This window comes from Urocitellus parryii, chromosome 11 (genome assembly GCF_045843805.1).
Source record: "Urocitellus parryii isolate mUroPar1 chromosome 11, mUroPar1.hap1, whole genome shotgun sequence".
Taxonomy (NCBI): domain Eukaryota; kingdom Metazoa; phylum Chordata; class Mammalia; order Rodentia; family Sciuridae; genus Urocitellus; species Urocitellus parryii.
The window spans coordinates 74,766,496-74,785,207 of NC_135541.1; the positions used below are offsets into that span (position 1 = coordinate 74,766,496).

Sequence of the window (18,712 nt, forward strand, 5' to 3'; positions counted from 1 at the left end):
TTTTTTTTGCAAATAAAGTACATACCAAGAAAGCCATAGAAGATATAGTTAATTGAAATTCTATAGCTATGCTGTTCAGTACAATAGCTACTAGTTATATGTGGCTACTTAATTTAAAATCAAACTAATTAAAATTAAACAAAATTTAAAATTAAGTTCCTCGGTCATACTGGTCACATTTTAAGTGACCAGTATCCACACCTGGCTGTGGTATTGGACAGAGCAGATATATGAACATTTCCATCATTGCAGAAAGTGTAGAATGATAATTTAAATATGTGAATATAATTTTAATTTCATTTAAATTAAAAAAGAAATTATGGTTAGGTATTGTTTTGACTATACAGGAGGATTTATACCTATAAAAATAAGACATAGGCTATTTTATTACTGATAAACCAGCAGGAGAGCAGCCCAATTGCACTACAAATAGCTATCCCTCAAAAAAGTAGAATTCCAGGCCAAGTGAGTAGTGATGCTGGTTCAGTGTATGCTCTTAGTGAAACAGGATATGATAGTCCACATTAAAAATAAAAAGCAATGAATATTTTTGTGTAATTTCTAAGACTTGGGGATCTAAGGATTACTGTTTAAGTTATGTGACTGTGGGACTGTATGAATGGTCTTGTAAAGATTAGTAACAAATTACTATCTTGCAGACTCTCTCCTCTGTCTAATAGAACTTTCTGTGATAATGGAATGTTCTTTATCTGCTCTGTACAGCACTATAGTCAGGTACATTCAGAATGTGACTAGTACAGCCGAGGAGCTCACTCAGTTTTAAACTTTATTTAATTTTATTAGTTTGATTTTAAGTTAAATAGCCACATATGACCAGTGGCTGCTATATTGAACAGCACAGCTCTATAATTTTTCTCTACATGCTTATGTGTATGGCCTTCTGTAATCTGTGTTTTATCTGGGAGTTTCTTCAGCTGCTTTCATTATCTAATACTTTACAAAATAAAGAGTAATTATTGTATTTGTTTTTAAATTGTTAGACCTTCAGTTTTTCTGCTCTTAGTAATTAAGTACATCTCCTATCTTCTTAAAAAACTGTAAAAGTGAACAATGTTAGTTATGCAAAGTACTTTGAACTTGCCCAACAATGAGAATTATATCACTATCACATTTTAAATCTAGGAAACACTAGAGGAAGTACAGAAAATCTAAATATGGTTGGTAAATGTCAAATGGCTCCAAGGGTCACAGAAGTGCTTCCTTAGTTAGCCCTCAGTACTCCAGTCCCTTTAGTGTATCCTGTGCCAAGTAGGTAGCCACCTTCCAGACTTGCTTTCAGAGCAAAAACACAGCTCAGAACCCCTGTCTTCATCAGTTTTCCAGAAGCCTATTTATTGCCACTTCCTGAGGGTAAAAAGGGACATGGGACTTCTCCATTTAAGAATGCCTCTTGGTCCTTTCTGCTGCTTTCCTTTATTTCTGTCTGAATCCAGAAGTAAAGTAAGTTAACATTATAGGTACACATATGACTTAAGCAAAGTTAGAAGGGATTTGGTCTGCTTTCTGTTTTTAAATTTGATTATTCTGGCTATCTCATATAACAAAATTCTGCAATGCTTGTCTTTTTTGTATCTGGCTTATTTTACTTAATACAGTGTTTTCAAGATTCATTCATATTGTAGCATGTATTAAAATTTATTTTTTAAAGTTTGAGTACTAGTCCATTTTATGTGTGTTAGTTTTATGTTACTGTAACAACATCTGAGATAACTAACTTAGAAGAAAAAATTTATTTTGGCTCACAGTTTGGAGCTTCCAGTCCATGATTGGTTAGTACTGTTGCTTTGGACCTGTAGCAAAGCAGCACATCATGGTAGAAACCTGTGGCAGAGCAGAAGTACTCATTTCATGGCTGAGAAATGAAAGAGAGGAAGAGAAAGGGACTGTGGTCCCATTGTCTCTTTTGAGGGCATGCTTCTGGTGACCTAAAGACCTCCCATTAGACCTTACTTTTTAAAGTTTCTACTATCTCCCAATAGTGCCACCCAAAGGGCCAAGTTTCCCCTTTAGGGGACACTCAAAATCCACATGATAGTAGTAATGTATATTCCACATTTTGTTGATTCATGCATCTGCTTTAGTTGCTTCCACCTGTTGGCTAATATAAATAATGCTGATGACCCTCCATTTCATTATAGCAAAAGCTGAAGTCCTTTCAGTGACTTACAATGCCTTGTAGGATTCTCCTGCCCCGTCCTGTCCCCATCGCTTTCCTACTACTCTTCACTTCTGCTCTTTCTTCTCCAGCCAAATCAACCTCTTTTCTGTTTCTTTGAAAAGGACAGCTACCTTCCTTTTTCAGTGCCTTTGCACCAGGTTTTTGTGAGTGAAGATGGGTTGGAAGAGTTTTTCTCCAGATAAATTCTAATTCACTTCTTTCAAAGTTCTACCCATTTCAATTAGGTCTACTCTTGACCTTAAAAATGCAACTTCCCTCACCCTCTCCAGAGTTTCCTTATCCTGACCTGTTTTTCCTCCACCACCCTTGAGATTTTCTAACACAACTTAATTTACTTATTTATTATGCATATTCTCTATTGTATTTCTCTTCCCACTAGAATATTAACAGATAAGAGCAGGGGTTTTGTTGTCTCTTTTATTCACTAATGCAGCCCTGTAAGAGAGATTAACACAGAACATTCAGTAAATATTAATTGAATTAAATAATAGGAATCTAAGGCTCATGAATTTAAAAAATTTGTCAAAGCCAGGCTACACAGTTGGTTCTCTGATCAGACTTCTTTCCTGCTGTGCTATGTGGATGTTAATGTTGTAAACTAGAATTATAACCTGGGTTTTTTCATTTCTCATTTCTCATAGAGGTGATTAGATACTTAAAACGCCATAAGCTTAGAATGTAACCACACTTTACATTTTTACATTTCACTTTATGTTATTACAGAAAAATTTGGTGCCATTTGTAAGTATTTATAATGCACATGAAGTTTGATCCAACACTTCTAATTTCTAAGAATCTGTAGACTTTCACTAGTGCATAAATTTGCTTGCTGATACAGAGGTTCATTGCAGTTTTATCTAAGAAAGCAAAACAAAATGCAGGTGCCGTAACTATTTAACCAAAGGAAGTGTGTTTAAATACGTTAGTGTATTCTTACAATGGATTGTACTGCAGGCATTAAAAGAATGGACAGAGGGATCTAAATATACAAATATAATGTATATTTGTAATACATTGTTAAGTAATATAAGCAAGTCATAGGAACAGTTTGTATATACAATTATTTTTTTATAAGATGGATATGCACATTGTTTTCAAGAATTCTCAGATATTTTTAAAGTTTTAGCTTTGTTTCTAATTCAAATTGAGTGATAACAATCAGTGGTTTTTAAATGAAAAAAACTGTAAAGTAAGCAAAAGTAAAATATTTCTTAATATAACCCTCTACTGCTCTATCTAATGTCACATTTACAGACAAAAAAGAAGGTTTATCATTAGCAAGGAGCTATTTGTCTCTAAGAAAATGATTATTGCATATATATTTACTTGATTTAATTAATTCATAGATTAATTTTCTTTCAGGTTCGATCTGGGGCCAATGTTCTAATTTGTGGTCCAAATGGCTGTGGAAAGAGTTCACTCTTTCGTGTTCTTGGTGAAGTATGTAGAAATTGGCCTCCAAATTTTCAGCCTTATTTTGCAATACTGTCTACTATGTTGTGAATTTCATGACTGACATCTTTCCTCTCTCCTTTTATAGTTATGGCCTCTTTTTGGAGGACGTCTAACTAAGCCAGAGAGAGGAAAGTTATTTTATGTTCCTCAGGTATGATCTTGAGTTGTTTTGTAATGTTTAAGATCTTTTTATTTATGTTTTAAAAACTTACCTTCTAATGTTGCTATACTACTGTCAGAGACCTTATATGACTCTTGGAACGCTTCGAGACCAAGTGATATATCCAGATGGAAGAGAAGATCAGAAAAAGAAGGGGATATCTGATCTTGTAAGGACTATTCATAATCTAGACCCATTGAAAATGCTCCCTTTCACATTTTTTTTTTTTTTGAGTCAGTTAAGTATTCAGATTCCGGGTAGTTTGTCCCACCCTTTGAAGCCTTCCTGAGCCCTTAATTATGACTTTCTAAGTTGAGGTGAGGTGATAACCAGTTTGCTTAAGTGTGATCCTCACATGTACAGCTGTCTTTACATTATCACTTATTTTTCTAATTGCCCTCATCCTTTGATTATGCACAATAGTATTAATCTCTCTAAGCAGCTAAACATGTTTTGTCAAGATTGATATAGATAGGCATTGAAAAGTTCAGAACTACTTTTATGCCACATTTTTTTTCCTGAAGAGTATCTTTTTAAATGGCATTGGCAATCGAATTATAGAGATACTAATTTAAATAAAACAATATAAAGAATATTGGTTTATCATAAGCTTGACTTTGTCTTTAATCATTTGCCAAAAGGTACTGAAGGAGTACCTGGACAATGTACAGTTGGGTCATATCCTTGAACGGGAAGGAGGCTGGGACAGCATTCAGGATTGGATGGATGTGCTTAGTGGAGGAGAAAAACAGAGAATGGCAGTAAGTATACTCTGAAGACTTATACAAAGTGCAATTGCTTGCTTGAAAGTTGTTCTAGAGTTCAGCATTTTGATTAATTAAGACAGTTTTATTGTCTTCTTTAGCATTTATTACAATAAAGATTAGTTTAAATGGTAAATTTAGAAATTTTTAACTTGCATGTAAATTTGGAATTCTGAAAAATTGATTAATAATATTCTGAAAGGAAAAGCTGCAGATCCAGTGGTATACTATAATGTATTTTTCTCAAAGTTGGGGGAAACTAGTGCATTGGCCTGGGATATATGATAAATCTGATTGGGTTATAAGATCTCTTTCTGTATCTTTGCCCCACAGATGCCTGTTTTGTCTTATTTATGCTATTCTCCCTGAAATAGCTGAAAGTACTAAAAATCATCAGCTCAATTTTATTATCATTTTATTCTCTGCTCTTGCTTTTCCCTTCACTATTATATGTATCTTTACTTACTGCTTAAAGTTGTTTTGAAGTTTTAAATTTTCCTAATATAAGGAAACATGTAGAAGGGACTATTTTAATTTTTACAACAAAACTTATCCCAAAACAAAAATATGGCCTAAACATATGTGTTAACAACGATACTTTGGATACCCTGTTAAGAGGGATAACTTCTAAAGGGTCATCTTCTATCTATGCATTCCATAGTTTGAAGAGAGTGAGGATTTTCTTTCCTCAGTGTTAGCCTTATGGAAATTAGGGAAAACTATGGTTAAGGAAAAAAAGCAAAAGAAATGGTTTATGGTAGAATTTCTTACCTGTTATCTTTAGGTTATAGTCTACCTTTAGTTACCTAATTTTCCTAATATTGTTATTTGCCTGGCTAGTACATGAGATTAGTCAAGAGAGAAGAATGAATCCTAAACACAAGAGAAAAGAGATATATGCTGTATTCCAAATGGAAATTGGGCTGGAGGAGAGAGAGTTTGAAATAATTGGGCATTTCTAGAAGCCAGTTTAGAAGATGACTATCGAAACAACTGCAAATTGAGAACAAATTTAAATTTGTATATTATAACTTCAAAAAAAATGAAAGGAGGAAGTTCATGGACACAGTGGAAACTCAGAAAAAATTACAAATGTGCCTAACTGAGAAATTCTGTGTGTGTGGTATAAAGGTACATTTGGGGTAGTATTTTGTGAAGGTGAGAAATTCAAGGGTGTGAGAGAGGGGTGAGAGGATATCTGGGGAAAGCAAGCGATAGAAAGTGCAGGGAGAACCCTTAAAACCAGGCATTTATTACAATAAATAGTTGTTTGGGAACAACTATTACAGATATAAGCTCATCCAGTGGTACAGTGTGACCAGAGTATGGCCAAGCCCCAAGCAGGGTGTGATCTGTATAGGCCAGTGTTTGGAGAGTTGAAGGTGAAGTTTAAAAGAGGGTTTGTTGTTTTGTTTCAGAGGGGCAGAAAGAGAAGGCTAACACAACAAGTATTAACATTGGTGAAGTGAGGTAAAGAGTATATGTGTGTTGATTTTACTGTTCTTTAGTTGTCTTGGTAGGACTGAAAAATTGTCAAAGTAAAAAGTTTCGGGGAGGGCTGGGATTGTGGCTCAGTGGTAGAGCACTCGTCTAGTTCGGGCAGAACCGGGGTTCGATCCTCAGCACCACATAAAATAAAGATATTGTGTCCACCTAAAGCTAAAAAAAAAAGTTAGGAGGAAAGAAGGCATAATGTTTAAGAACCACCTACAACCATCTCTAAGAGTGAAGGTTGGTGTAAAACAAATGAACCAAAAAAAACTTGGGTAGGAAGGTCCGAATTTGAATTTGGGACAAGAGAGGGAATGGAGTGATGTTTAACACAGGGAGGTCCAGTGAGCATAGTGTACATGTAGGGGAAAAGATGACTAATTCATTATTTCAGCAGTGAAGCAAGCCTCTGTTGATCAGAGATTTAAGACATCCGAACTTATGATATCAGCTGAAACAATCCTGGCTAATGATGGCTGGGCCCAAATGGGTGCAGTGAAAAGGAGAAAATCTGTTCTGTGCAAGGCACTGCTAAGTCCTGCCCTTATAATCTATCAGGAGTTCCATATTATCAACTGACTAGGCAGCCTTCAATTATAGCTAAGAAGAAAGTTCACTGGGATAATGAAGAGGGAAGATTGGTTTCAAATGGCTGTTCCTATCTCCCAGCATCCCTTTGAGGTGAGGTACAGTCCCGAGTAAAGTCTTGGAGAACTTAAGCAGCTTTCTAATGTCTCACTGTTAAAGGCAGAACTGAGATTCAACTGAGATGGGTCTAACACCAGAGCTCTTGCTCTTAATCCCAGTACGTTATGTATCTCTTGCTGTGCAGGTGGGCTGCCTTACCAGTTCTCTTCTCATTGTTCCTAGAAATCTCAAAAGTGACATTTCCTTTTCATTGCACCCATTTAGGCCACCCATCATTACCCAGGATTGTTTCAGCTGATATCATTAGTTGGGTTGTCTAATAGAAAAAATTATCTTTTCTATTCCTCTATTCTTGCTATCCCTAGTTAGTAATTTTTCAATATTTAATTATGAAAAAGTTCTTATGGTAGAAAAGTGGGAATATTGATAAAAGTATGAAAGGAATTAAACCCTCATATCAGAGATATCAAAATTTTTAGTGTTTTAAAAATTCATTTTAATAATTATTTTTATTTTGCCTTAAATTGATGACTGTCCCTCTTCTTCAGACTCACTGAGCTCTCCAGAATATTTTCCTTTTCTATGTTATTTGGTCCTCTTCTGACTCTGCCTTCTTCCCTGTCTAATACAAGGACATAGTCCTGAGCCTGATGCATAGGAGATGCTCCAGAGACATTCTTAAAGAGATGAACAGGTGATTTTGCCCCTTAACTTTCTTTCCTACTCCTTTTTCTTCTAAACGCCAAACCAAGAAAAGTTGTTTGCCTGAGTGTTTCTCTACCAGGCTTCTGAGCATGGCTGAAGAAATTGAGATGATGATGTATGGATTGGTGCCACCACATTTTTATGGTTTCCAGTTCATAGGCGTTCACAGCGTGGCTTGGCAATCATTTTACTTATTTTTACTCATCTCTCATTTTTTGTGATAATCATTTAGGAACTTCCTATCCTGAGTTTTCTACCCCATTGTTTACTCTACCACTCTAAAGGAAAGGAAAAAGAGAGGCTATTATTTCAGTTAAACAATAGCTAATTTTTGGTTGCTTAATAGGTGATAGACACTGTGCCAAGTACATTACACAAGTTATCTTATTTAATCCTTACAACAGTTCTGTGAGACAAGAACTGTGAATGCCTCAATTTACAGAGGAATTGAACTTAAGTAAAGTTATGTAGCTTGCCAAACAGACATAGCTAGTGAATGTTAAAATGGATAGAGGGGGTGGGCTTATTAAACTCAAGCAGCAATATGACTTGATAGCTTTCTTGTGTTGTGGAATCAAGTAGCTGACAGCATAATGGAAGAGAGAGGGGCACACATACCTGAGAAAATTTCCATGTGAGCATGGGTAGTGAAGGTGGGGGCAGAGAAGAGGACATTTGTGGGATGCCTTCCGATAACCATGTCTTCTGATTGACTTTGCACTGATCTGCTCTGCCCTGTTTCTGCTGTCCATGGCAGATATGCCATCCATCTTGGGAAAGGATAAATGTCTTCATCTGATTTTATGGGCCTTCTGTTCTGACTTGATCACACCCCTTGCCTTCAGTTTTGTACCCTTCCAGCCTCCATTTAAATTTAATCTCTTTCTTTCAGAAAGATATTTTTAGGTCTCTCTCTCTCTCTCTCTCTTTTAATCTAAAAATCAATCTTTGTCTTGACTAAGGTTCCCTGTGTCAGTACATTTCATTTTCTGCAGAGCTGAACTTCTTGATAATGTCTACTTGATGCTTCCTCGTCCTCACCTCATACAAATACAAACCCCAAGAAAGCTGTTTATTTGCTTTAGTCATTCATTTTTCAGATATTTGAATGTTGTCCCTATGTAAATGTTGGGTATATAGTAGTGGTTAAATCATAGACTCTACTATAGTGAATCTTAGTCTTAGAGAGGAGTAAAATGATTGCCAATCTTAGGTGAGTAGACAAAGACAAACTTCCAATTCATCACATACAAAGGGACCCACTTGGATTGAAATGCAGGGATTAGGGTTGGTTTGTCTGAGAAGGTAACATTAGGCAGAAATTTGAAAGTTGTAAGGAGCAGGCAATTGAGACATAGGGGGAAAATGACATGTGCTAAACCTATAAGACCTCAGAGACCTTATTCCTAGCAGTTGGGAAGAGACAATATGGCCAGAATGTTGAGGTTAGATCATGGGCAGGAGTAAGATTGTGTAGGGCCTTTGGAGGCCTCATGAGGAGTTTGAATTTTACTCAGAGTTAAATGGGAAGTTTTTGAAGGCTTTTAAGCCAGAGTGAAGTTCTGATTTACATTTCTGACAGATTCTCTCTAATTTTAAAGAGAATGGATTAGAGAGGGGAAAAGAAGTAGGAGATTCTTTGTGGTCATCCAGGCAGGAGATGCATGTGTTCTACACCAAGGACAGACTCTGGAGATGAGCAACAGTGAACCTTAAACTCTGCAGAACTCACTGGACTAGACTATAGGTGTTCAAGGCATAGGTGGGAGGAAGAGGAGAAGGAAAGGATCAAGACTTCTGCTCTCTAGCTTGAGTGACTTTTTGTTAGTGCCATTTTCTGAAATGTTAAATATGAGGGGAGGAGTGAATTTTAGAGGGATAAATCTAGAAAATGCCTTCGAGTTTTAAACTTTAAAAGATTAGAGTCCTTTGAGATATCTAAGTGAAAAGTCAAATTGGAATTTATATATTAATCTGGAAATTAGAAAAGTATGGGGAAGGTATATATTGGGAGATTTCAGAATATGAATACTACTTGAAATTGTAAGATTGAATGAGATCACTCAGAAAGTTTATAGCATAGGAAAAAGAGAAGGGAAATCAGGAATTAGCCTGAGGAGCACCCACATTTAAAGGTCAAGTAGAAGACAAAGTTCTGGAAAGAAAACTTGAGAAAACAGCCTAGGAGGCACGAGGATGCCCATTGGTTTCACTGTCACTTTCTAAAGAAGGGAGTAGTCATCTGGGCACAGTGTTGCTGAGAAGAGAAATTGGGTAGGGATAGGAAGGTGTTTATTGGTTTTGCAACATGGAAATCGTTGTTGGGGTCAGATGACAAATTAAAATATCTGTGGACAAAGGATCATCATTAACAGTTTTCATAAAATAAAATAAATGTGAGAAAGTGTTCAGTATTCCTGATAATCTAAAAAATATAGGGTATTACAGTCCTGATGTTATTTTTCATTTATAAAATTATCAAAGGCTTTAAAAAATGAACATACCCAGTATTGACAACAGAGACATAAAATGGGCACACTAAAAACTGTTGGTGCCTATGCAGTGGCATATGCTTATAATCCCAGTGGTTTGGGAGGCTGAGGCAGGAGGATCACAAGTTCAAAGCCAGCCTCAACAATTTAGTGAGGCCCTAAGCAACTTAGACCCTGTCTCAAAATAAAGGGCTGAGGATGGGGATGTGGCCCAGTTGTTAAGTGCCCCTGAGTTCAGTTCCCTGGTACCAAAAAAAAAAAAAAAAGGGTGGAAATAGCAATTTGTATCATTATTTAAACAACCAACCAAATGTTTAAAAAAGAGATTTTTTTTTTTTTTGCTCTAAGTCAACTACTGTCTAAATTCTAAGATTTGGTTAAGGTATACTGCCCTCTAATCTTGTTTGCTTAATGAACTTTATTTCACTCTTAGCAATAAATTATTCCCCATGTACTATATTTCCTCCTTTAAGATGACATTAAAAACAGTTAGCTTTATTTGTATTGTTTCTATTTCTGGGAAGTAGAATTTTTGAGTTAGAATAATTTTCTTACTTTATAGGAATCCAAAATGCATATTTAATTAAAACAAATTTACCTTATCAGTTTTAGGTTTTGCATGTGTTTACACAAATTATTTCCTTTTTTGTGCTTCAGATGGCAAGATTATTTTATCATAAACCCCAGTTTGCCATTTTGGATGAATGCACAAGTGCAGTCAGTGTGGATGTGGAAGGCTACATTTACAGTCATTGTCGGAAGGTGAGTGTCACAGGTTCTTGGAGGGTCTATGTCCCCTTCACATTTGCTATGTCCAGCCAAATATGTATCCAAAGAGAAGAATCCAAGTTAGTAAGTAACAGAATTGCTATCAAAAGATGATGTCTTGCTTAAAGAATTTTAAACAAATGTTTGAATCTGTTTCCCCTTTACCTGATTACTTACACTAAGAGTTAACAAACTGATCATTTCTTAGATTGTTCAGTTAACTTCACCTGAACATGATTTAGTTTTTATCAGGAAAGATCAATAGTAATCGTTTGGCAGTTTTTAATGTATCCATTTTATTCTTTGTCCTGGGAAATATTTTTCCAAACTTCTAGTGAACAGATCTGAGTCTTGTTTACACTGCCATTCGTGAATAATTACCACCATCTGTTAGATTTTTGAGAACAAGAATAACATTTCCTGTTTTATAGTTTCTTTGTAAATTAATGAGGTACAAGAGTATTTTAACATCTTATTCATGTTCTTTAAGAGTTTATAGTAGGGGCTGGGATTGTGGCTCAGCGGTGGAATGCTTGCCTAGCACAGGCGGGACCCGGGTTCGATCCTCAGCACCACATAAAAAAATAAAATAAAAGGCATTGTGTTGTGTCCATCTACACCTAAAAAAATAAATATTAAAAAAAGAGCGTTTATAGTAAATAAAAAAGGTTATGTTGCACATATATATATATATATATATGTATATACGCACAGACATGCAAATACTTGATACGTGTGTATATGTGTGTGTTTGTGTCTGTGTATAAATATATAAAATAAATACATATATAATGAATTCCTACTAATCAAACTGTGGTCACAGATCAGCAACATCAGCATTGTTTAGGTGTTTGTTAGAAATGAAGAATCTCATTTTGTTACTACATAGTAACAAAATCCCCAGGTGATTCAAATGCACATGAAAGTTTGAGAAGCATTAGTGTAATGATGAAAAAATGAATTTGCTATATATTCCTCTTTTTAGGAAGATTTTAATTACTGATTTCATTTTTTTTAATGCTTTATTTTTTATTCTTGAATCAGTTTTAGTAACGTAATTTTTATGCAGTTCTTCACATTCCTTTTCAGTTTTTGTAGGTATTAGAGGTATTTGTGGTATTCTCTTATATATAAAACCATATAGTCTGTATTTGTTCATATGATGTGGAGACTTTTCACTAGTAATTTTGACCATGTGGTTCCTGTTATGTTTTAGTTATAGACTGTCTCTACATAAAATTGTATGAATTCTTTAAAACACAAATTCTATTTAAAAGAAAAAAAGTTTATATGCAGCTTCAATGATTGTTTACATTTATAACATTTAAACATGAATAGACAGAAAATGAGGTGTGATCTCCTTAAGCTTAGAGCTCTTTTACAGCTACATTACCAATACAAATTCACCAATTGAATTTAGACAAAACTTAAGCACAATTTAGAATTTGTGCCATTTTGCTGAGAGTAAGCCACTGGTATGGAACTTAATTATGGAAAGATAAAATCTGAAGTTTTCAGATCTTTTAGGCTCAATTTTGCTATTATATTTTGGCTTAAGTTATTCTCATGTAAAGAATGCCTACATTAAGTAGAAATCTAATTCAGTTATTGTAGAAACATGAACAAATATAATCACTGAAACGAATTTTAAAAATCAGATTAGTATACATTTGAAATACACATTTTTAATACTGTTAATAAACTTATTTTATCATGCAATTCATAACCATTATTCACAAGACACCCAGATTTGTGGCATATTATAAGTTTTAAGTGGAACCACTTTGTGCCAGCAGAAGTGTAAGTACAAATTTGGGCACTGAACTCTCATGGTAGAAATGATCTAGAATAAACTTAGACTAATTTTTAAAAATTATCAAAATGAAAGTAAAAGTTAGAAATCATGGGACATATGCTTGAAACCCATATACATGTATCTGTCAGCTTTGAAAGGTCTCTTGAAAAACAGTGACATAGAGCAGAGTTTCTCATCCTCAGCCCTGTTGGCATGTTGGCTGGATAATTCTAAGGGCTCTTCTGTGTATTGCCATGTGTGGCAGCATCTCTGACTTCTACCCATTAGATGGCAGTAGTGCTCTCAGTTGTGACAACTAAGTATGTCTCCAATATTGTCAAATGTCACTGGAGGGACAAAAATCACTCATTAGTTGAAAACCACTGATTCAGAGCAGCTACAGTTGTATCTATTAGTGTTTTCTTGAAAATTTGAAGTGCAAAACTATAAATCCTTATTTTCAGTCTGAAATTCAGAAAGCTCTTAAAACTAGAACATTTCTCATTAGTTTTGTAATAGCTCATTAGGTAATAAAACCTGGTCTAACAAAAAATACTTAAACTCTTGTTTCACTTAATGTCAGTGTTCATATATATTTCTACAGAAACATTCATGTGTAATTATAGAATTCTGCCTCAGAACCTTCCTGAGGAGGGGTGCTAAATAATAGATTTCCAAAATCTGAATTCCAAGACACATTGTAAAATAAGAGTTTTGATAGGAGATTATTACCTTGCACTTGAGAAGCAAGTTGACTACAGACATTGCTGTGGTGACTTAATTTTTCTTGATTTTTGACCTTTTGTTATTTTTATTATTGTCAGATTATCTTTTCACATATTTTCATGATAAATAGAAAATGTGCTAGGAGATATGTATTCAGCCTAAAACAATATAATGCACTTAATGCCAGTTTAGTTTTTTTTGAGTGATTGATGACCATTGCTTTCTATTACCAGAAAACATTTAGCATCCTTGTAAATTTTTCTTATTGACATTGATTTTTACTATAGCCATGGAAGGTAGTTATCTTAAAAGCTTAAATATGTGTTACTAGTTTAGTTTTTGACTTGTTAATATAAACTTCAGTCATTTTCATTTCACTAGGTTGGCATTACGCTCTTCACTGTGTCACACAGAAAATCTCTTTGGAAACACCATGAGGTTTGTATTTCTTTCATTGTATGGTGGGACAGTGAAAGCTTACTTTATTTAAATATGTGAGTTGGAATGAGTATAGTTTTAGATTTTATGGTATATATTCTCTAAATAATATGCACCTTAAGGAAAAAAGGTGGTTTTATTTCAGTTTTATAAAAACAATAGGACTTTCTTAGACATTATTGTAGTTGTCAGTTTTGAAAGCTACAAGGTGTATAAACAGTCTTAGTTATATGTGACAGACACTGGTTCTCTTATATTAAAACCAGCAATATTTGCAAAATACTGTCACAAATATAGTTAAGTTTTTCTTATCATCCAATATTGACATGGGGAAAAATCTTAAGAAAAATTAAATGGCAAAAAATTTAGAGAATTTTTAGTAGAGGACTAATAGGGGGAAATTAAATATTTCTTGCTTTCATTCCTAAATAATGAACAAACTTTGATTGAAAGAAGATTGGAGAAAAATTGGAACAATGGTAAAGGTATTCTGTCCTAGGGATATTGCCTGATTAAGTGCCATTTGTTGCCAGGCTCAGGGCTGAGTGTCATGAGGGATGCAAATTACTGTTTTTACCTTTAGGAACCATATGGCTTAGGGCTGGCACATGCCCGGTGGTAGACTGCTTGCCTGGCATGCACAAGGCTCTGGAGTCAATCTCAGCACCACAAAAAGAAAAGGTTGAGATGATAATATAAAGTGACCTATATGAAATAATAAAATGCAGTGCACTTCTACATAGCTGTATGGATTCTAGTTTTTGTTATCTTAAGAAATATTACAATTTGTCCATTTTCCGTAATTGAATGAGAAATTGAGTAACTAGAAATCAAAGTTTAAAATATATCAAAGCCTTTGTGTTTTCTTCAAAATTATAGCCATAGGACATGGACACATCTTATATTTTACCTTTCCTCCTCTTTTGAAGGTATAAGCAAATAACAAAACAACTATCAGGCCAGTGATCATGTGAAGAGGGAAACACAAAGAGTTGGAATATAAAGGCCAGAATAACTAAAACATAGCAATGCAAAAAATGGAAAACGAAAAACTTTTTATAAATAAGAAGTATGTAAATAAAAAATTACTAAGTAACAACAAAGCTTTGTAATTGCTGTCCTGTCTTCACAGTAGGTTATTTAGACATTATATAGCCCTTTTTAAGTAAAAACAACAAGCGAAAAACATTAGAGATTCTTGCAAATTAAAAAAAAAAAAAAAAACCCAAGCAAGCAAAAAAACCCATAAAGTTATTCTGAGCTGATCTAAGAAATCAGGTAAAAAAAGAAGACAGCCCTACTGAGCAGTCAGGGAGTGGTACAGGTCAGTCTACTGGTAGCTCCAGATCCTTGGTGCTTGAAGTATGGAAACATTCTAATTTGCGGGATGCATGTGGATTTGGTTACCTAAAAAGAATGTGAAAGCCTATATTTTATTCTTATAAAGAAAAGCACTATGTATTTTCTTAGTTACTGATTTTTCCCTTCTTTCCCATAGTACTACCTACATATGGATGGCAGAGGCAATTATGAATTCAAACAGATCACAGAAGATACAGTTGAGTTTGGCTCTTAGAGAAATCCGGAGTAACTGTACCTGCTTCAATGAAATCAAATAATTACAGAATACTCTTAGAAATACAAAGTGCATTGTAAAATAAAGTTGAGCTTGTTTTTTTTTTTTTAAAAAAAAAAAAACAAAACAACGAATTAACTAGGTAAAGTGTAATTGAGGACATATTAAAACATTTAATATTATATAGGATATTGCTAATTGTGTATATGTTGGTTTAATTATTAATATGTACTAAGAATGTCCTTATTCTTGTGGTTAAAAACCTGCCTAAATTAAATTGGGCTTAAATCAGTGTAATCTGATTCATCCTGGGATGTAAACCATTTGAAGTCAGCTAATCTGACTTTTATGGCTCTGTCTTTTCCTTCAATGAAGAGCCCTGTTTAAAACTGGGGTCATCTCTTGTCCAGTTGAAAGGAAGTAGTCTTGAGTTTCATTTTCTTGTGCCCCATGGTAATGGGAACCAAACGAATCACAGTATATTCTTAAAATGTATGACATCTCTTTGCTTAATGGCATTTATCACACAGTGGCAGATTTCTTTTGCTGCCAATTATACTCATTCCTTATATATGCCTTGGGGTGCATTTGACCCCAAGAGAGCCATTTGGACTTTCTTAAGCTAAATAATAAATGTGCCCTTCTCAATCTGCAGGATTGAGTTGTTTTGAGGGTTCTTTGTGGTGATGTAATGAAAGTGTATGTATAGTCTTGCCTAGAAGGGATGGTTACTACATGTCACACACTAATGACATGTCACATGTCATTAGTCTTCCCAATGTTTGGGATATTAAAATGCAAAGTTCTTACATGTCAAGCTCAAGGTCTTATAAGCAGTTTAGATCTTGAAGAAAATTGGACAGATTTGTGTGTTAGGAGCCTACTCTTTAGAAGCGTGGTGGTCATATGGCCTTAGACTCCAGGTGAGCCATAGGAATGCACCACGTAAAGCAATGCACTGAGTATGCAGGGCCATCACAGTCTCTGACCGTGATTTTATTTTGAAGAATATGTTAAAAATTATCACGCACATGGGTGAATTATGTTTCCTAGGTACTGGTTTATCTCTGAATCTTGAATAACTTTTTCACATTTGGGTTATTATATTAAAACTATCCTAAATGAGTTTCAGTTCACCAAACCAACATTAATGATTACATGTATTATTTGCACAAGGAGAACTGAATCTGAGTATAATAAGCTAGACATGAATCGGGTTTATCAATGTGGGTTTGGAAAGGGGCATTTTATAATCTTGTTTCTGCAACTGGTTTTATTTTTTGCAAAATTAACTAAAATCACTGACTACCGAAGTAAACTTGATGTACTGATTACATAATACATAACATTCAGTTTTTACCACTTCTCTTTAGCAAACTTGTATACTTATTTTCTGTTCAGATTAAAAAAAAAAATCAGATACCCTATACAACCTTTGCTTGTTTTTTGTTTGTTTGTTTATTTTTTTTATTCTGGTATCTAAATATTGGTGGTTCATGCATAGTTCATATAGTCTTGACTTGAAAAAAACAAAAATAAATTAACATTCAGAAAGTATCTTCAAGCACATGTTTCTTTTTACAGTTTTGTTGAATTTGGTTTGTATGTGCGTTCGTTTCTTTTTTAGAAAATCCTAATAAAATTTTCAGTGTACTTCACAAATGCTACTAAATACCTAAGAGACCTTGGCGCCCTAGGAAAGATTTTAAGACCCAGAAAGTGCAGATTTTCAGATTTCTGGGCTGCCTTAAATCTGCTAATGGATGTGTCCTCCTGGATGTCTCCTGATTCCTTCTGTGATGGATTCTTGCCATCAAAAGGGAGGGGGGGTCTTCTTTTTTCAATTTAACAAATATAGTGCCTCATCATTCAAGGTATAGAGGAAGAGCCTTCTGGAGAATCAGTGTACATTAACATGATGAGGTTCTCTGAAGGTCTAAGATGAAGAAAACCATTGTTTCCAAAACATGATTGCACAGTGTAACATCTTTCTCTACATAATTCCTAGGACCATCTTCTACACACTACATTGAGAAATAGCAATTTAATCTAAAGAATAAAAAATAAGAACTTTAGTCCATGAGAAGCATTCTGCAAACTAAGTATGTCACTTTGTATGCTAACATCCTACCTTTTTTTTTTTTTTTTTTTTTTTTTTTGGTACTGGGGATTGAACCCAGTGGCACTTAACCATGAGCCACATCCTCAGCCCTTTTTATTTAGAGACAGGGTCTCACTGAGTTGCTCAGGGCTTCACTAAGTTGCTGAGGCTAGCTTTGGACTCCTGATCCTCCTGCCTCAGCCTCCTGAGAGGCTGGGATTACAGCCATGCACCACCATGCCAGGCCCTCTACTTTTTTATATAGTGAGAATATGTATGTAAATAACCATGGTGGTTTGCTATACATTGATAAAATAAAATATGTCCAAGGTTTGTCTCTTTCCCTCTCTTCTAGAGATTAACATTTGCCTTACACAACTGTGACAATCTTATAGCAACCGTCATTTCCACGTGTAATTTTTTAACTTTGAAATTTGGTATTTAAAACCATAGTTTGTGCCTAAAAGCAGAGTGTATTTTCTTCTGTCAGATAGACTTTAGCATTGTTGATTTTAGGAAGCCGTTTACTTTTAAAAAAAACCTACATTAGTAATTTTTCCTTTGTGAAGGATTGAAATGTTCTTTTTCTATACATATCATGAGCTTGTCATTTTTATTTTTTATTTTATTTTTTTTAGCTTGTCACTTTTAAAAGAAATCTAGTACTAAAAACCTGAGAAGCAATTACTTATACCCACTAAGAGCAACTATTTTTAATTCTTAATTGGGGGTAATTCTTAATTTTTTAACAGTATGCCCGTAGCTATTGATTGATTTATTAATTTTAAACATTTCCTACCACCCATGTTTCTTCTACATTCTCCCTTTTGAATTAAATCATTTTAAAAGTTTGTAAACATTTTATTGCAGTACATATGCCAAAAAATTCATAAATTTGAGCTCAGTGAATTCTTAAGAAAATGTACTTTTTGAGAAGGTAAGGTATAAATAACCACCCCTCCAGCTCCCTTTATGTCTTTCCAATTCTTAGCCCTCAACTTCTATCACATAAACTAGTTTTGCCTGGTTTTGTATTTGATGTATATTAGATAGCCTTTTTTGTTCTTTCAGTGTAGTGAGACTGAGCCATTGTGACAGTAGTTCCTTTGTTTATTGCTGTATAGTATTTAAACACATGAATAGGCCCTTACTTTTCATTCAGCCATTACCATTTTTGGTTTGGAGCTATTAAGAACAGTCTTTGTAAACATTTTAAATGTCTGGGCACATGGATCATTTTTGGAATGGGATATGCTCATCTTTGTAGTATACTGCTCAAGTTGTTCTTTTATACTCCATGAGAAGTGTAGAAGAACTCCAGTTTTCCCAGCCCTTGCTAATTCCTTGATATTGTCAGTGTTTTGTTTAGACTTATGTGTCTTTAGTCACCAGG

The 18,712-nt window shown here is 34.5% G+C and overlaps 1 protein-coding gene across 2 annotated transcripts in view; it reads left to right on the forward strand.

The window, feature by feature from the left end:
- The window catches only part of Abcd3 (ATP binding cassette subfamily D member 3), an 87,146-nt gene extending 70,403 nt beyond the window's left edge, over window positions 1-16,743 (forward strand). Inside the window, exons 17-23 of one of the 2 annotated variants that reach the window (XM_026409618.2) lie at window positions 3,563-3,640; window positions 3,741-3,806; window positions 3,895-3,984; window positions 4,457-4,576; window positions 10,573-10,677; window positions 13,586-13,642; window positions 15,141-16,743. In XM_026409618.2, coding sequence (XP_026265403.1) covers window positions 3,563-3,640; window positions 3,741-3,806; window positions 3,895-3,984; window positions 4,457-4,576; window positions 10,573-10,677; window positions 13,586-13,642; window positions 15,141-15,218 — 594 coding nt within the window. In that variant the 3' untranslated portion in view covers window positions 15,219-16,743. The remainder of the gene's footprint in view (window positions 1-3,562; window positions 3,641-3,740; window positions 3,807-3,894; window positions 3,985-4,456; window positions 4,577-10,572; window positions 10,678-13,585; window positions 13,643-15,140) is intronic. The other variant, XM_026409617.2, reaches the window with a different exon arrangement.
- Window positions 16,744-18,712: the final 1,969 nt, after the last annotated feature.